The sequence below is a fragment of the Stegostoma tigrinum genome, chromosome 8, assembly GCF_030684315.1.
Source record: "Stegostoma tigrinum isolate sSteTig4 chromosome 8, sSteTig4.hap1, whole genome shotgun sequence".
NCBI classification, from domain to species: domain Eukaryota; kingdom Metazoa; phylum Chordata; class Chondrichthyes; order Orectolobiformes; family Stegostomatidae; genus Stegostoma; species Stegostoma tigrinum.
Genome location: NC_081361.1, coordinates 57000807 through 57020337, shown reverse-complemented (window position 1 = coordinate 57020337; position 19531 = coordinate 57000807). Strand labels below are relative to the sequence as shown.

Below are 19531 nucleotides of genomic sequence, written 5' to 3'. Positions count from 1 at the left end.
ACCAGAACCTGGAGTGTAAGGATGAAATCTTCAATCTCAAGGGACTAAAGAAGAAGTGTCATTAAAATACTATGATTGAATGAAGCTTAATTCTTAGGAGTGATGCTTTGGAGACAGGAATGGAAGATTTATAGATAAACCCTTGAGAACAGTGAAATGTCTTTCAGCAGCAAGTGGTTCAGTTGAGACATATTCCTAAAAGGGAGAAATATAGGGAAATCAAAGTTGAGATCCCTGGATGATGAAAGGTATACAAAGCGGGGAGAAGCAGAAAACATGTGAGTATGACAAATGTCAAGCTGACGGCAGAAATGAAAACACAAGGTGACTATAGAAAATCCAGAGGGACAGCGGAAAAGAAAAGGCAAAAAGGTAACGTGAGAAGAGAATGATTACATACATAATGGGAAACAAACAGTCTTCTAAGGGCATCTTAAGTGAAAGGATGGAATAATAATGGAGCATCAAAGTGGACAAATGCATGAAACAGGGGCATAGCTGAAATACCAGATGGAATTTTTTTGTTTTCTATCTGTCCCAAGGAAGATGGCTGAGTCAGAGTAAAGCAAAAAAGAATTCAGATACTAAAATAGACTAATAATTGATAAAGAGGTTGAGATAAAGAAGTATTGGAAACACAGCCTGTGATAAAGTTTATATCTCATGAAGACCAGATGGAATGCAATTGAGGGTTAAGGATTCGGAGGTAGGTAAACAAAGGAACTTTGGAGATAATAACCGTAATGTTCCAAATCTCCTTTGAACTGATTAGAGACTTGCAAATGTAATACGCTTGTTCAGAAAAGGATGTAAGGATAAGCCTGCCAACTACAGACCACTCAGTTTAACCTCAGAGGCAGTGAAGCTTTACAAAACAATAATCTGGGATATCTCGGAAAAGGTACATAAGTTAGTGTAAGTTAATACAAATTTGTTGAAGGCATATTATGTTTAACTAAATTGACTTAGTTTTTTGACAGCTAAACAGCTGAGGCTAACGCAGGGGGCATGGTGTATATAAACCTCCAAAAAGCATTCAATAATGTTTCAAAAAACAGGTATAGCAGCAAAAGTAAAGCTAACAGAAGAGACAATAGAAGCATCAATACTAAAATTGGTAAAAGTGAACATAAAGTAGAGGTAAGTATTTGTCTGCAAGAAAAAAAACTTTTCCCAAGTTGGAGATCAGAACCTTAATTCTAAGGTAATTAAAGCCCTTTAGGATTGAGGCAAAATGCTCTGAGGCAAAATCCTGGGTGGGTTCACTACATTTTTGGATGATGTTTTGTGACCCAAATCTCTCTTCAGCATAGTGAAAGTAATGTTGCCTGATCTTGAAGGCAATTCATCATTAAGTAGCTGCAAACCCATTAGGTAGAAACCTAGAATCCTTTATACTACTTTAATTATGATTGATAAACCTAACTTACAGCTATAGCTTGAATTGTAGCCAAGTAAAGCTTAGCAAGGTCATCAAGAGTGTTGGACAGACCCAATCCAGTTACCTATGAAAAAAAGAGGCATTGTATTAGATACCAAAGCCACAATTTGAAACACAATTTTTTTGAAATTTTTCATTTTTAACTGAGATGTCAAAATTTTAAAATTGTTTTGATAGGGCTATCTGTATCCTTAGTGTAAATGTATATATAATCAACTTTGACCAGTTATCAGTAGAAACATTTAGTGAAAAGGGTGGTTTCTAAGTAATTCATTTCAATGCAAGATTATTTTTGCTTTATGTCACGTACAAAAAAAAATGATGAAAACCTCAAAAGTGGTTTCAGGGACTATGCAATTGCATCACTAGGCTTTATAAGGCTGAGCACAAATCCCAGCCAAATAATTAAGTAAATCTCAATTTCTTTTGTTGTTAGTCATTCAGATAAGAGAGTAAAAGCACATCTGTCAGGGATTTAATTTTTTAATTAGATCTTATCAAGTATGTTATTTCTTCCTTTGAAAAAGAATGCAATTAAAGATTATACAAATGTAGAAAATTTAAAAGTAGGAAGACAGATTGATAAACCTGTCTAAAAAACACAAATGGAATATTTATTTTAAAAATGGGGCTAGAAAATCAATCTGTTGCAGGGTTTCTTGCTGATATTATCTCCAACAAATTTGTATCTTCAATTGTACTGTCCTTGCAGTTGTCCAGCCAAAGTTAAGTCACGAAGCTTTGCTTGCTTTGGTAATCATTATTTGCATGTTCAGTAGCATTGCTGTACAATATTAATGAGGCAGCAGTGGCTGATTCCTGTGCTGTAACTACAGGAAAAACGTTTTGTCAACAATCAAGAATCACTATGTCAAATTGTAAATAGCCTGCTGCTGAATCAAAATTGATGTGAATCTAACTAAACATGAATTTCAAATTTCTACATTTAATCTAAGCAGAAATCCTTTGTTTTCTCACTTTTAATTCCCTTTACTTATCTGTTTATTCTCTTCTCTGTAAAACGCTTTTAAACGTTTTTACACAGTTATTATATATTTAGATTAATAAAATTTGTTCAGTGTGGAAACAGGCCATTTGGCCCGACAAGTCCACGCTGACTTTCCGAATAGCATCCCACCCAGCCTCATCTCCCTACCCTATCATCCTGCATTCCCCATGGATAATCCATCTAACTTACACATCCCTGGACACTATGGGTAATTTAGCATGGTCAATCCACCTAGCTTGCACATCTTTGGACTGTGGGAAATTATTGTTAGTCGATTCAGATTGATTTATTTATTTGTTGTCTGTCCCTTTACCTTAAATTTCTGCTCTGATGACACTGGTTTGGGTAAATTGTGGGACAGGAATCAGAGAGAGAATAGGTCCAGTTTCCACAATAATGACTTAAACCCAGTGCAACAGTTTAAAGTTAGCACATTAATGTTGCAGCTAATTTGCAACAGGATAGTCTGAATTTATTCACACTATGAACACATACTTTTTGCTTCTGCCCAAGTGGGTAATTTTTCCGGTTAAACATTAACAAGCACTTAATGTTTGTGAATGGCATCGTTTGAATTGCTTAATCCTCGGGGGGAGAATAAAGCACTGGATTTCCCCAGTTTCAGCATCCTGGACATCATCACTGACCAGAAACAGAATTGTAGAACCATATAATTGCTGTGATGACTAGAGATTTGGGTATTTTGTGGGAGTCATTCGTCTCTTAATTGCCCAAAGCGCTTCCATCACCTACAAGGGGAGGTGGTGGCACAGTAGTAACCTCACTGGATTAGTAATCCAGAACCTAAAGTTTGAATTCAATCAAAAGAATTAGAATTTAAGAAAAGATTGTTAATGGCAACCATCCTTACATGGTTTGGCCTGTGTGTGATTCTAGATCTACAGCAATGTCATTGATTCTCAAGTGGCCTCCTGGCAACAAATGCTGTCTAGTCAGCAATATCCACATCCCACAAACAAATATTTAAAAAGGCAAATGTCTTGGAATACTCTCCGCTTACCTAGATGGTTCAGTTGCAACAATACTTAAAAAGCTCAAAGCAGTCTGTTTCATCAGCATCCATCCGATTGGTTTAATCACTGATTCCAATCACTACTAGCATTCTGTAGCACCAATGTGTACTATGTGCAGATGTATTTCAGTAAGTTGCCAAGGCTTTGTTGGCAATACCTCCCAGACCTACATACTTCCACCACTCAGAAGGATAAGGTTAGCACGTGTAATTGAAAGTTATCAGCTCCAAAGGGCATCTCAATACAATGAGCTGGCTGATGTTTAAGTTTGCATTTTGAAGTTTGTCATTTAGCTTAACTCAAATTGAACCAACAGTTAAAAAAAAACTTATATAAGGGCACTGATATGGTTTCACAACTGAGCAATTGCAAGTTTTAAAATAAATCTTGAACACACAATCCTTTCCCTTTCTGTCATCTGATGTAGTTCTTTTGACACTGTTAGTCTTGGTCCATTTCTAAGCCCTCTGTCATGTGATCACCTGTTGCCCTTTTGTTTTCTTCTGTTTTTATATCAACTTACCCCATTTTTTCCAAATCAGGCAAGTGCTATTCTCTATTTCTTCATAGAACTACTTTTGCTTGATATGTTGCCTAAGCTTCCTGCATTACTGTAAAATGATACCTCAACATGTAGATTTAAACTACTATGTTTAGCCTGCATTGCAGGTGAGTACTCATCTCTGTTCCCAGTGCAACATTCAGCGACATTATCCTTTGGTAATATTGCGACTTCTCCTTGGGACACGATGATGTAAAATGGAGGAATGGGCAGCCTCCCCTTTCTCAACATATCAAGCACAAGATGGAATGTTCATCATGAAAATTGGAGAAAAAAGGGAAACTAATCAGTTGAAAAAATCTAATCACATTCACTTACCTTCAATGTTCTTTGAAAATTTACATTTCTAATAGCATCAAGGAAGCAATGTCCCACTGAAAGAAGCAGTTTGCTGCTTCAGAATTCAAATTACATTTTAAAAATGAGGTCAGAATTTTTGGTCCAGCAGAAAACAAATGTTTTCAATAGTGAAACAGACAGCAACTGTAAGCCAAGTAAATGGGAGAAAGGGGCTCTTAAAGCAAAATATGTCAGCACACACTGACAAAGAAAAATTATTTCAACAAAAATCAATCACATTGGCAGTCTGAAATGAATGATATGCATTTTTTTCATTTTGTCATTGTTCCAAACAAAAGCTATAAAAGGTTTCTCTGTAAACTTGAAATGTACCTACCATGCCCTTTAGGGTAGGATCTGCTAAGGGAGATCTGTTGCCATGGAAATCAGGCCAAACATGTAAATCAACAGTTAGCATGCCCACAGCATAACTCTTTTTAATAGACTCCAGGTGACTGTTTAAGTACATGTAGACATTTTTCCCACTGAAAGAAAACATTCTGAAATCAACCATTTTGTAACTAAAACATTCATCAGTTATAAGCCAAGAATAAAATTTAGGTGTTGTCATTTTGGGAAAAAAAAATGAAATATTTGAAGACTGATCTAATGTTTTAAATTGAAGTTTTTTTTCTTTATTTTTTCTCTTCAAAGCAATTGGGGCACAGGCAAGGGAAGCATAAGCAAATATGCACAAGGGTAAATTTTACTTTGTGAAACATGTAGCCTTACATTTACTTTATTTCACCATTCAAATATATTCCAAGACACAAAACATGACACTGGCTCAAAAGAAAGGTTGCCAGCAGAAATTATGAAGTCATTAACCAAATGATAATTCCTGTCAGTGGATTCTTTTTTATTCAATATTGTCAGAGCATCAAAAACAGAGTTAAGAAAAAAATCAGTCACCGGACCCGAAATGTTAACTCTGATTTTTTTCTTCACTGATGCTTCCAGACCTGCTGAGCTTTTCCAGCAACTTCTGTTTTTGTTCCTGAATTACAGTATCCACAATTCTTTTGGTTCTTATTGTCAGAGTTAATTTCTTTTATATATATCCAGTTTTGAAACAAAACTCCCCATTCTCCAATGTTTACAGCATGTACTAGTTTGATTGGATATGGATTTTACACCCAAGGAGTAACAGGGCATAGATCTTATTCAATTTATTTCATATTTTGTAACAACAATTTATATGGTTGATCGGAGACAGATTATTGATCTCTGTGCTGACAAGGGAAATGGGTTTGCTGTACGTGAATTATATAAAGTTAACACGTAGGTACAGCAAGTGATTAGGAAGGCAAATGGAATATTCTTAATTATTGCAAGGGTAAAGTAATATAAAGCTACAGAAATTGAATTAAATTTGTATATTGGTGAAGCTACACCCGGAATGTTGTGTACAGTTTTGGTCTTCTTATTTAAGAAAGGCTGTAAATGCATTCACACCACGTCAGAGAAGACTCACTTGACTGATACTGAGACTGGAGGGATATTTTTTGAGGAAAAGTTGGATAGCCTACATTTATTGGAAATTAGAAGAATGACAGGTGATATTATTGAAAGATGTCCTGAAGGGACTTGACAAAGTGAATATTGAAAGGATGTTTCCTTTTGTGGGAGAGATTTGAACACGGGAACATAGTTTAAAAATAAGTGGCTTCCCATTTAAGATAAAGAAGGCCATTTTCCCTCTGAGTAATGAGAGCCTTTGGGCCTCCTACTGAGACAGTGGAGATAGCAGGTCATTGATCTCTTAAGGCAGAGGTAGATGGATTCTTGATCAAAATGAAAGTCAAAGGTCATCAAAGGTAGTCAGGACTGTGGACTGGAGGACAATATAAGATGAGCTATTATCTTATTAAATGGTGGAACAGGCTTCAAATGCTGAAAGACTGACTCCTGCTCCTAACTTGTACATTTGAAAATTGGGGCAGAAGAGGACAACAATGTAGTTTTGATGGGCAAATTGAAAGTCAACCAGCATGTGAACTTGCACCTTGAAAATGTTTATCTCAAGCAATATTATTCATATATGTGGAGAATCTTTCAAATCCACACATTAAAAATCTAGGCAACAAAATGAATGTAAGACAAAAACCAAATCTGTTTGCATACAAGAAAATGATTACCTGCATTTTCAAAGTCTGGAAAGAGATTTAACATTCAGAAGGTTTAATTTACTCAACTAGTGCTATGTCAGAAACCCTACAGATCCAGATTAGAACTAAACTTAATTCATGTTTTAAGTTGTACCAATATTAACATTACTGTTGAAGCCCTGTTGTTTTTGCCAAGTACTGACCTAGGGAGCTTATCACTTTTTGGCATCCTGTTAATTTAATTCAAAGACCCAGAATTTCCTCAAGGGGCACACCAAAGTTTACACTAGTTTCTTTGTCGATCTTGTTAATAGATACCCATTTAAGTGTCGATATTTCTTGGCAATTGCATGAAGATATGTCAGGAGCTTTAAATGTGAAATAAATACTGGTATTCAGAGGAAGTGTGGAATTTCATGATATGCCCTTCATGCATGTGTCACTTTGTAAGTGAAAATTAAAAGTTGGAGGCAACAAATTGTCATTTATATACATTAAGTACAGCATATCAATGAAATTCAAACCATGTTTGGAAATACATTTGTCTATTAATTCTCACTTGTAAAGCTAACTGATAAGAAAAGTTCAATGGCACTACTTGTGTTTTGGGCAACAAACAAATGCTATTTCGACAGCTTATCCACAATCACGTTAAATTTTCAACTTAGAACACTGACTTGAATTTAGGAGCTGCATCTTTTACAAGCGTATACCCTTACAGAAAGGACATATACTGAACAATAGAGATATACATGATGAATTATGACGAATAGACGACATCATCCATTCACGAAATTCATTGCCAGCCATTTTAATTCATTTTTACGTTCATTAAAGCCATAGTTTACTGAAAATGCTCCACCCAGTAATTGTGAGGAACAATACAGCTGTGTAAAATTAGGACATAGTCCTGCCAATATGCCAAGTATTTTAAAACTATTGTAAAATGTATCAGGTAGAGATAACCAGAAGTATGACAGAGTGGAATTATGTTATCTTGCCTTTGCTAAGAGGAGACAGGAGACCTGTGGAGACAATAATGCAATGAAATAGTGTTGTTTCTCAGATCTTCATGCTGCCAGCCTGCCCTGTCATGCTGAGGACAGTCCATCACTTAGCAATATTTCTCCCCTGACATCCTCTCCAACTCTCCATGAAAAGCTGCATGCTATAATGCTTTAAAGGACAGGTCCTTATCAGCAGCATGACATATGCACGGTAGCAAGAGTCATTGTCTAGGCTAATGAAAGCATGGCTAGTGCATCTTCACATACACAGTAGTCAAGTTGCCTTCAGGGATCTTAAAGTAGAGCCCTTCTTGTATGAAGTTGGCATGACAGCACTACGAGCAAAACCTCCCACCATTTAAACCCTGATTCATACCGCCCTTCCACTTTTGAGGCAGTGACGTCCTCCTGGGATTCTGGAATGAGCAATGCTTGTGATGGCTGTGCTGTGCCAAATGGGCAGATTTTAGATTTTATTCACCTCCCTTTTACTGTATTGCTTGCTGCATACCTGGGAGATCTAGCTATCAGAAGAAAATGTACTTTGGATCCATTACTTCATTAGTTTTTTATTCTTTATTCTTTCGTGGGGTGTCCATCCCTGGAAAAGCTGCCACTTGTTGTCTATCCCTAATTGTCTTTGAACTAAGTGGCTTGCTAGGCCCTTTCAGAAGCCAGTTAAATGTCAACCACATTATGAGAGTCTGGAGGGACATGTAGCCAGACCAGGTAAGGGTGACAGATATCCTTACTGAAAGACAGTAGTGAAGCAGGCAGGATTTTACAACAATTGAGTAAAATTCCATAGTCACAATCCAGAATTATGAATGAAACTGAATGAATTGATTGAACTAAACCGAATACAAATTCTACCATCTGCTATGTTGTTGGTATGCTGCACCGTAAAAATTGAATACAGTTGCATCTGAATGTCCAACCACTGCACTCCACATTAATTGGGGTCCCCTCAGTTGGACAAACATGGAAGGAACAATTCCCTGCACCCATACAAAAACTTTCCCATTTCATCTGCAGCCATTTCTACTTCAACAAAGCATTGTGCAGTAAGTTTGTCACATTTTTCAGGAAGGTGAGACTCAATTAATTCTTTGGGACATTCAAATAGCAACTCCCTTCCTAATCAGATGCCCATCATCACCTCCCTCCATTCTGTCTCAATCTTATTGCATTGTTATTACTCATCCCTGTTACTCTCCTTTCTCCCTTCCTCAGTGAATTGGCAATCATTTCCATCATTGCAATCCTTGATCAATCCCAAAACCATGAGACATCAAGGGCTCACACCCCTGCTGAACCTTACTTCTCCCTGATTGCTGCCGATGTTCCTTGAGACCAATAGGGGGCCATAGGCTCCTGGCCATGATCTTTCAAATCCCCAACTCTAACTTGCAGCTGTCCCTCATCTCTGTGATTATTCCTTCTCCTGCTTCAAGTGCAGTGGTGCAGAGAGTTCAAGCACATGTGAAGCATGTGACTGCTAATGCCCTTCTCACAAACAGCCAAGTGATGTCTTGGTGCTTGTTGGAAAGTTCTGGTGATGAGATACTCTTCCAGATGACTTTGGCTGCTCACAGAACAACCCAACAGGAGCCACCCACTCTTTTTCCTGCAAGACCTCAAGGATGCTATGTGCTGACCACTGGCTGATGGACTTGTGATCGAAGGTGTGTTTCTTCATACGAAGGACAGGTGAAATGGAATGGTCCAACTAGTTGAGAGTTTTCTGTGGCAATGAGACCAGACCGATTCTTCGCAACACTGAGGACAAGCAAATTCTCAGTACATAGTGACACTTGGAGTTTGCATGCTGAGTGTAAACACAGCTTGATGCAGTGACACACAAAGGTGACTGTCAATATAATATGGAGTTGGAGGAGCACAGCAGGTCAGATAGCATCCGAGGAGCAGGAACGTCGACGTCTCAGGTCTGGACCCTTCATCAGGACTGGGGAATGGGAAGAGAGCTCAGAAGTAAATACAGGGAGTGGGGTGGGGCTGGGTTAAGGTAGGTGGGATGTTTGCAGGAAGGTGGTGTAGAGACTGCTCAGTGGGAATGCTGGAGCGGGTAGGTGAGAAAGAAAATGGACAGGCTGTGTATATCAAGGAGGTGGGGAACATCGAGTTTCCTGCTCCTCAGATGCTGTCTGACCTGCCGTGCTCCTCCATCTCCACATTTTATCAACTCTGACTTCCAGCATCTGCAGTCCCAACTATCTCCTCGTCATACAAAGGTGACTATCAGGATGAACGCAGTATTAGATACATTCTTCTTCCCCTTATCCAGAGCATTGTACAGAGCTTATCACTCCCAAGCCACTCCATCTTAGACCTCCAGATGAAGTGGAAGATAACTCAGGTGACTGCAAGGCACAGGTTCCGGGAATGGGCGAGATTTGCACCACATGCAACAACAGAAAGAGTACCTCACACCTGATGACCAGGTTTTTACCCTAAATGGAGAGCTAGTAGTGCGCTCAAATGCCCAGTTTCTGCATCACCTAGGCGATACGTTGCTCCCAAGTTTTTGCGCTTGCTCTGTCCCCTCCAAATTATATTTCCAGCATCTTCAGGTAATCTGTCCTAATGGAAAAGGGGATAAAGGGTCGGTCAGCCTAGTTCCCAAAGAACATGGCTTTTGTCTTGATTTACCTTGGCTCACAAGGCTATGTTGAACTGGTCGCTGTTGCTCATGAGTCTGCATGCTGGCACAAAATCTAATTAGGAAATGGTGACATTATCCACGTACAGGGAGGGTTTGACCTTTGACCTTCTCTTTGCCGTGTATCAGTTGAGTCAGAGATGGTCCGGGGAGGTACCAAGTCTAGGCACGTGCTGGTAAGACTGTACTTGGAAAAGCGACAGTGTGAGTGATGGTAAACATCATTTAATGATGGATGAAGAAGTGCTAGTCAGGTACACACCTGTCTTTTACTTTTCGGTTTCATCAGATTGTTTGATTAGATAGGAGTTGGAATAGAAATAGAATATAAACTTACTACCACATGAACTTTTACACAAAATATACAGTGAAAAGTTTTATAAGTCGACCCACCACAGCACCTAGATCAATGACAGAAGTCATACATCATAATATTTAAAAAATAAAATTATGATAATGTTCATCACAGTTCAGTTAACAGCTCCTGGGCTTGGGGGAAAGTTAATTGGAAAGGTGAATTTAATTCCACAGAGTAGTAACTGTAATACAACGCAAATGCTTCAATCTCACCACCCGCTGACAAAATAATCAACCCGCCATCTGATGGAGAAGAAATGAATTACCAAAGTTTTTCTTAACTGCGAGAATCTGATAGATTGCTCTCACTTGATTAATCCCACCCTCCCACCATTCTTTTTGTCTTGATGGGGAGTGGAAAGTCCCAGCAAACATATTTCTGAGAGGGAAGGGAAAGTGTCAGGGCTGAAGAATGGGAAACAAGACAGTCATGTTATTGATTGTCAATCGCTGTGGAGAAGAACCCTTCTTTAGGAAGAAAAGCAAAACATGTCAGAAGTAGTCTGAAAAGTGACTTCATAAGAATAGATGCATCAGAGACGGAGAAACAGGCAGAATGGTATACAGTTTCTTACAGAAAGGAGGACAGAGTTGTAGTCAAGGTAATAGTGAGAGTGAGTGGCTTACAGTACATGTTATGATAAACCTACCTTCATAATGAAACAGACAAGTCAGGACAGAGTTGGACATGGACAATAGAAGGTGAGAAAATGATAGAAATGTGAAGCACAATTGATAAAAATTTCACTTTTGGGCTGAAAACTGTAAGTGACACCAGTAAAATCATCAATGTGCCAAAAAAGAATTGAGGGAAAGGAACTGAGAGGGACTGGATCAAAAACACTCTACGCATCTCCCAGAAGACCCAGCCAGGACACATAAAAATGTGTTGCTACGGAAACATTTATTTTGAGGAACTGAGAAGACTCCAAGAAGATGTTTTCTGTAAAAATGAATTCAGCCAGCAGGAAAGGGTAGCGGTGGAGGCCTTCCTGAAGGGGAATATAAGTGTAGAATAATTGAACGTCCATGATGAGAAGTAAACATTTAGGGCCAGGAGAATGGAAATTGCTAAAGTGGTAGAGGGTATTGGAAGAATTGCAGATGTAGGTCAAAACATGTTTATGTACTAAATTTGCAATAGCATGATCTCAGCCTATTCATTATTAATTTGGATACTAAGGTTCCATTGTAGGAAAGTGCTCTCCCGACAAGAAACCTTACGCAGTGGTTGTTCATATCGGAAAATATTAAAATTAATATCCTGATTTATAACATGTTCAAAACACTTACCCTCTAATGTGCATCTCTATCATTTTAAAATGCTTACATTTAAGGCTGGAAATTATTCTTGCAAATATCAGTGAACAGACACTTAAAATGTTCAGATAATATTTTCCTAGACATAGAGGAATGTAATATGAACACATTAAGTATTTGTACACTAATACTGCCAACAGTAATTTCTGGACTTTGTGTGATGTGCTCCTGATAAATTTATTTCTTTGAATGGGCCTGAATTAGGTTTTATAATACATGATAACCATCGTTGTGGATAGCTCTTTCATATAGTGCAACTTCGAAAACAGACAGGTAGTGTCTCAACTTCAAAATCATACCTTGATATGCTGGTGAAAATATCTAATTACTAAGAAAAGAATTTGCTTCAGAGAAACATGCCTGTGTACAGTAAGCACCATAAAAAAATTCTACTTCAAAGAACAGTTATATTTGCAACCTTTACGAATGAAACTGACACTGATTAAGTCACCTCTAAGCTAATAGAAACAGACATACCTAGCTTTGGCTTTGGACTCCAGCTCTGCATATGCAGCATGGCCTTTAATCACATGATCTATCTAAAACAAAGAAACACATTATATCGAGGCTTAGTCTTCAGCACGAGAGGTTTGTAAAGTTAAAATATGTGTACACACTTCTAAAATGTCAATCTTACATTCATTTTTGTTTCAGTGTAAAATTGTTGGATGGTACCAGAAATACAGACTTGGCAATGGATGGAGAATTCTGTGTTATTCGTAACAATATCTAAAATTTGCTTATAAGAAATGGGTTCAAATTTAAATATATATCGAACAAATCCAAATCTTTCTGGAAGATAAATGGATAAACTTAGAAACTTCCAACAATTTCTTTAAAATAAATGAATTACTGAATAGGGTATGGAACTGAAAATGCCATTTTCTTTTCAAATCAGGGTAATAATGAAGTGTGCAAGATACAAAATGAACATTGGGATTTGAATTCTGTAGAATTTATTAAAATAGCCAATCTATGTGTTCACTTGTTTGAGTTGAGACAATAATGATTTACATTGTTTCAGAAATGGTAAATAATTTTAGGCTGAATTTTACATTAATTTTGGCTCAGCCTGAGTTGCATGATATTATTTGGAAGAATTTCCACCACAGTGTCAAGCTGATTTTCTTGCCAAATCTTACCAAACTCACCACATTAACTACCTGTCTCATCCCTTTAGTGTCCAATTCCAGCCTTATCTTACCATGAAGCATTCCCAGAACAATTTGTCACACAGCAGATATCTGCCAGAAATCTGATACCTCTTCCAGCTGTGATATCTGTGAAAGGCCATTGTGCATCTGACAGGTACTGGTATTCGAAGCTGCCCTGTTCATTCACGGACAGAACGTGAAGAAACTGGAGATGGGGAAGATGGAATGGGGCAATTTTCTGACAGGGACCTGAGGCCCTGGTCAAGGTAGTGATGACGACCACAAGGGGCCAGAACGTCTACCACATCCACTCTGGGTAGTGACTCAGGTCAATCTGCCAGGGTATGATGTTGTGGCAGGGATGATAGGAACTACCGATGCTGGAGAATCCGTGATAATAAGGAGTTGAGCCGGATGAACATAGCAAGCCAAGCAGCACCTTAGGAGCAGGAAAGCTCAGATGCTGGAGCTTGCTGTGTTCATCCAGCTCTACACCTTGTTATCTTGGGTTCTCCAGCAGCTTTCCTACTCCTAAGGTGCTGCTTGGTCTGCTGTGTTCATCCAGCTCTATACCTTGTTATCTCGGATTCTCCAGCATCTGCAGTTCCTATTATCTCTGCCACAACATCATACCCTGGCAGACTGAATCACCACCCAGGGTGGATGTGGGCCAAAGGAACTGAATGACCTTCTTCACTGTGCCAGGACAAATCCTCACTTTGTCTCTATTTTCTCACACTCATTCTATTCTGGGTACTGTACTCACCTCCCACCAAGTCTCATGCTTTGCCAGATATAACATGTTCCCTCACCCACAGTCAATCACCCCTCTGCCCTCTCCCTCCTTTGCCTACTTGCATCAGGACTAACATCCATGCCGCCCACTTTCATTTCAATCAATCCCTTTCTTTCTCTTATTTTAGGGAAATAATACTCATAACATGCAGAGAGAGCCCTTATGTGTGTAGGGTGCTGGACATTAGGTTCCTCACTCCTGTACAGGGAGAGAATTCTGCCTCTCATAGGAGAAGCCCGAGACCACTTCTGCAATGATCTCGAAACATCAACGTTCCATCAACCGAGTAGATACCATTATTTGTTCAACAGCAACATTCTTATTAAACTTGCTCTGAGTTTCATTCCTTGTGCACTATATTCCAAGAATTGGCTGTGCACTTCCCTCTCTTCTGTGTTGCAGGTACTGCCACATCCTCAGTGTAATGCCCAGCTCTCTCAGAAGCTATTTACTCAACTTCTAAGGATGACAGTACTAAGGGCTCAGAGGAAACATCAGTAAGGCTGTCCTTAGCATCCCTCACCAGCTCAGAAAGTGACCCATTTTGGGGAATGTCAGATAAGGGTGCAGCCATGCATATGAATGTCTGGCTGCATCCATGGATAGGTTGGTGGCTGCTGTGGAGAGCCAGGTCCAGCACACTTAGGGACTGCTGGAGGGGCACACACACCTGCGTTCTATCAACTCGGCCACTGGTCTTCAAGACTGAGGCATGGCAAAAAGGATGCTAGGGAACCTGGCATGCACGCAGGTGTCCTTTCCTCATGGAACAACAGCACAATGGCCAGGGTGCACCCAGCTGAAGAGGAACAACATGCAGAAATCTCCAATCAGGACACTCCTGAAGTGCTTGGGCCTTGCTCCTTCATTCAGCTGCCCTCCTCAGACCCTTGGAAATTCACAAAGTCAATTTACTTCTATCAAAATGATCCTTACAATGTTATAGAGTGAGGTATCACTTCATTGCCACTGATGATCCTCTGGAAGTGAATATCAGTGCTGAGAACCTGCTGCATTATCTGGGAGCAAGTGTATAAGGCATGTATGGGGCAATGAGGTCTGCTGAGGCCTTTCTCCTACAACTATCCAATTAATTTATGGCCTCTGTGTCCAGAAATGTTGGTGTGAATATTTTAGTCAGTGATACCTGGGACAGACAGGTACATAGCAAACAAGGAGGAAATGCATTAGGGTAGCCAGGGTCAGGAACCCCAAACCTCTGTGCCCTGTATAGTCCATGGGTTTGTGTGCAAAAGTTCTAACATCTGTGGGTCCTACAAATCTGTCCTTCACAGGTCAAGTTACGTACCTCGCCCGTTCCAAGTACTGGCACAGCCATTTTCTTTCTGATTGTGGACTTTTGCTTTCCAACATATGAAAGACAACAGGAGGCGCTCCCTAGCCATTGGCCTGTAGCCTCCACTTCAACGTGTCAGTGAGCCACCAAACAACTAAATTCCAATCCTGGTAGCTCTTCCTGTAAACCTCTATGGTTCACACTTGCCCAGGTACCCACCCAATTCATCTAAATAAGGATGTACCTGCCCAACCTTTCCACCCAGCATTGGCATAAGAGCTGACTATGGCAAATATAGTCGTTCACTACTGCCTCCCTTGAAGCCAGTTGCTTCTGAGCATAGATGAACCTTCATCCAATCCATGCTTTTCCATATACCCACCCCCTTGCAGATACTGCTGCTCCCCTCACAACTGTCAATCTGCTTACCCCAAGCCAGTCCCCAGTCCTCAAGAATTTGCTAAGACTCCTACCATAGTAGTGGCCAACCTTATGCCCTTCCCAAAACCATTTTCCTCTTAGTTTCATTGGCAATCCAGAGATGCCTTTCAAGGTTAACATATTGACAAAGCAGTAACAAGACTTTGCCTCTCACAGCACATAGGTAGCACAACCGACACTTCCTTGCACTTTCTTATGCCAATTGCTGTTTTAGCACTAGCCCACACAACTTACTGTCCTTAGCCAAATCCCAATTTGGAAGTAAATGCTACTCTTTCCCCAATGCCCACTGTCTCCCAGCATCTCCTCATTGTTCAATGTAGGACCGTCACATAACGGGAAGCCTTAAGGTAGTTCAGAATATTCATCTTAAGTCACTAACATTAAAAGTGAACAGAAATCAAATAAACAGAAGCTGCTTTTGTGTCTTAACAGAAACAAACTGCTTTCTTGTTGGGCTCCAACAATTGTACAGTCAATAAGTGATCACTGCACCCAACTCTCAGCCACTTGAAACGGGTATCAATTAAATCTGATGAAAAGTCATACCAGACTCAAAATGTTTACTCTGTTTCTCTCTCCACAGATACTGCTAGAATTGCTGGGTTTCTCCAGCATTCTCTGTGTTGTATCAATTAAATCCAGTCTAATGGTCTATTATGCAGAAGGCGATGTTTCTCTTGCTCAATGCCTGTGGAATGCTTTACACCATAAAGTGGTTGAGGCCAAAATTTGAATATTTTCAAGAAGGAGTTAGATATAGTTCTTATGACTAAATTAATGAAAGGGTATGGGGAGAAAATGAGAACAGGGTACTTAGATAATTGGCCATGACCACCTAGAATGGCAGAGAACCAAGCAACAAGCTGGAGATGCTAGGTACCTGTTCAGGCTTTCATAGCGATAATTTTTGGCAACAAGTTTTTATCTGGCAGATGGATGAGTCAGGGACTGCTTACTATTGAGGCAAGATTAAGTCATAATGGGTGAAATAATGTTAATAGGGTTCTTGCCTTCCAGTGGCAAGAGTCTTCTCCAGATGTGCAGGGCTTGCTTGGAAAATGCCACTTTTAGTCTTGACATCGAAAAGAGCCTTGCTGGATGGCTCCAAATTTTCAGAAAAGTCTCAACACATCCATGTCATATAGGACCTGTGGCGATTCTGTCCATGGTCTTTCTTGCTGAATTAGATGGAAGAAGGGCTGGGAGTTCTTTTAATTTCCTGACAGTTATTGCTTCATGGATTAACATAAAATGTGAATATGACACCAGGATATTACTCCCATCCCTAAATCAGAAGGTTGTGAGCTGAAGACCAATACAGAATGCTGGACTGTCAAAAATACCTTCTTTGGATACAAAGTTAAGTTACAGTGCTACCTATCAATTGAGATGGACTTTAAAGATCACTTGATATTATTTGGAAGTTAGGGAGCTATCTTGATCAACATTTCTTCTTTATCCAATGCTTTCTAAGCAGTTTGGCTATTTATCTCACTTGATGATGGTGTAGCCTTATTCAGTCAAAATGCTTGCCACATTTGTCTTTTTTTAGTGTGGTGATACAACCCAAGAAAGCATTATTAAATTAAATTTGACAGTAAACCACATATAGTTTTTATAAGCATCTTAAGGGAAGAGAATAGTACAGAGGCAAGTGGGAAAAGTGCAAGAGAACAAGCCCAGGCAACCAAAAACATGGCCATCACTGGTTTAGCAGCTAATGTAGCAATATGTCAAACTAATTAAAATGCAAGATAACAAAGTGTGAGGCTGGATGAACACAGCAGGAATAGCAGCATCTCAGGAGCACAAAAGCTGACGTTTCGGGCCTAGACCCTTCATCAGAGAGGGGGATGGGGTGAGGGTTCTGGAATAAATAGGGACGGGGCGGGGGGGGGGGGGGGAGGTGGACCGAAGATGAAGAGAAAAGAAGATTGGTGGAGAGGAGAGTATAGGTGGGGAGGTAGGGAGGGGATAGGTCAGTCCAGGGAAGACAGACAGGTCAAGGAGGTGGGATGAGGTTAGTAGGTAGGAAATGGAGGTGTGGCTTGGGGTGGGAGGAAGGGATGGGTGAGAGGAAGAACAGGTTAGGGAGGCGGAGCCAGGCTGGACTGGTTTTGGGACGCAGTGGGGGAAGGGGATGAACTGGGCTGGTTTTAGGATGCGGTGGGGGAAGGGGAGATTTTGAAGCTGGTGAAGTCCACATTGATACCATTGGGCTGCAGGGTTCCCAAGTGGAATATGAGTTGCTGTTCCTGCAACCTTCGGGTGGCATCATTGTGGCACTGCAGGAGGCCCATGATGGACATGTCATCTAAAGAATGGGAGGGGGCGTTGAAATGGTTCACGACTGGGCCTGGGTGTAGAGGTGGTCACGGTTGGGGCCAAATTGGGAAGGCTTGAATGTAGACTGTAGTCCAATGGGGATGATCCGGTTCCGTAGGCAGGTGCTGAGGAAGGTGATATGACTGTGGTACCTGGTTTGCTTCAGGACATGGTCGAGCAGTTTCAAGGCTGAAGAGATTGCAAGAGAGTTGCAGCTTTTCTTTAACCATTTTCATACAATATGTGTTAACTCTATTTAGTTCAGCTAAATATTTCAAACAATTACTTCAAAATATGAATTTATTTGTTTCAAACATCCCCTAAATGTGTATAAGAGGCAAGATATGCATTGCAATTAAAATATTATTGAAGAGGCAAAGGTTAAAGCTGTGATTTGGATAGTGTTGTTCTCATTTTGTTTGGATCATTTATCAAATTAAATGCATGCAGGTAGACAACAGCACTATCAAAAAACTATGCCAGCATTTTCCCACGTTGTGCAAGGAAGTTACAAAAGATTAAAACAGTTCAATTTTCCACGTTGCCCCATAAATCTGAGAATTTTGCTGAATGCTCTAGTTTATGTTTCTGCTATATTCTGCCTTGATTTCTTCCACTCCTGCCATCAAAGGAAAAAGTAATGAAAAACACAAGCAATAGAACATGCTGTTCTCAAGTTGAGTATGCACAGTCATTCTAACCTGATGTCCTGTGTTCTTGATTCTCCCCTGCAATGTTACTTCTAGTGAAGTCAATTTCACAAAAGAAAATCAACAGACTGTACCCTCAGTGTTTTCCCGAAATAAAGAATTTGACATTTCTCACCAGACCTACTGATTACAATAATTTGGTGCTTTCTCACCAATTTTCCTGTAGCGCTCTGTCCACCTTCATTTAGCCAAAAGTTAGGTACCATGACTGAGTAATATGGTCCCCAAACACCTGGTACAAATATTGGGTCTTTACTGATCTAGAGACAAAAAGTAAACAATTAAAAATAAGTTATATCATCAAAAGTGTATCAATTAGTAGGACCACATCATGAAAACCTCAAAGTAACAACAACTGTTTAATATTTAAGCTATTATTTGAGGTGTGAAATGAAAATAACCTAATTTAACACACTGGTGATACCATATTTGTTCTCATTTAAATTGTAGGATTTAATTGAGAAAAGTTACTTCCAAAAGGAATAACCTGGTTAATAATGTGATTATTTTGAGCCAAATGTTTGGATAGAATTTTGTTTTCTTTCCTTACAGTCTCATTAAACATTACATAAACAATATGGAGTACGCTTAAACACAAATCCCATGTTAAATCCAGAGTGATTCAAATGTCATCCTGACAAGCTTATCAACATTAAATATTTGCTTTTATAGTTACATAATTTGAAGATTGCTCTTTTGAAAGGAAAAATAAACTTGCCAATGTTTTCTCCAATAAAAATACTCTGCAACGTAAGAGACCGTGTATGCTTTTGCAACTTAACATTATACCAACTTCATCAAACAAGACAAAGAATTTTTTCAGTTTTGGCCTCAGTGAATTTAGCTACTAGATGAATATTCCCAGCCAAGTCAAAACCTGAAATTGGACTCCAGTTAATGTCTTAACTATCAGTTCTTCCTTTGTGATGAGAGTTTTTTTTAATGTTA

General features: G+C 39.5%; 1 protein-coding gene across 6 annotated transcripts in view; it reads right to left on the bottom strand.

The window, feature by feature from the left end:
* Positions 1-19531, bottom strand: part of fggy (FGGY carbohydrate kinase domain containing) — a 490678-nt gene that overhangs the window by 76495 nt on the left and 394652 nt on the right. For all 6 annotated transcript variants that reach the window (XM_048538754.2, XM_048538757.2, XM_048538755.2 and 3 more), the window contains 4 exons: positions 18736-18843; positions 12335-12396; positions 4723-4870; positions 1431-1505 (listed from right to left, as the gene is read on the bottom strand). In XM_048538754.2, the coding sequence (XP_048394711.1) occupies positions 1431-1505; positions 4723-4870; positions 12335-12396; positions 18736-18843 (393 nt within the window). The remainder of the gene's footprint in view (positions 1-1430; positions 1506-4722; positions 4871-12334; positions 12397-18735; positions 18844-19531) is intronic.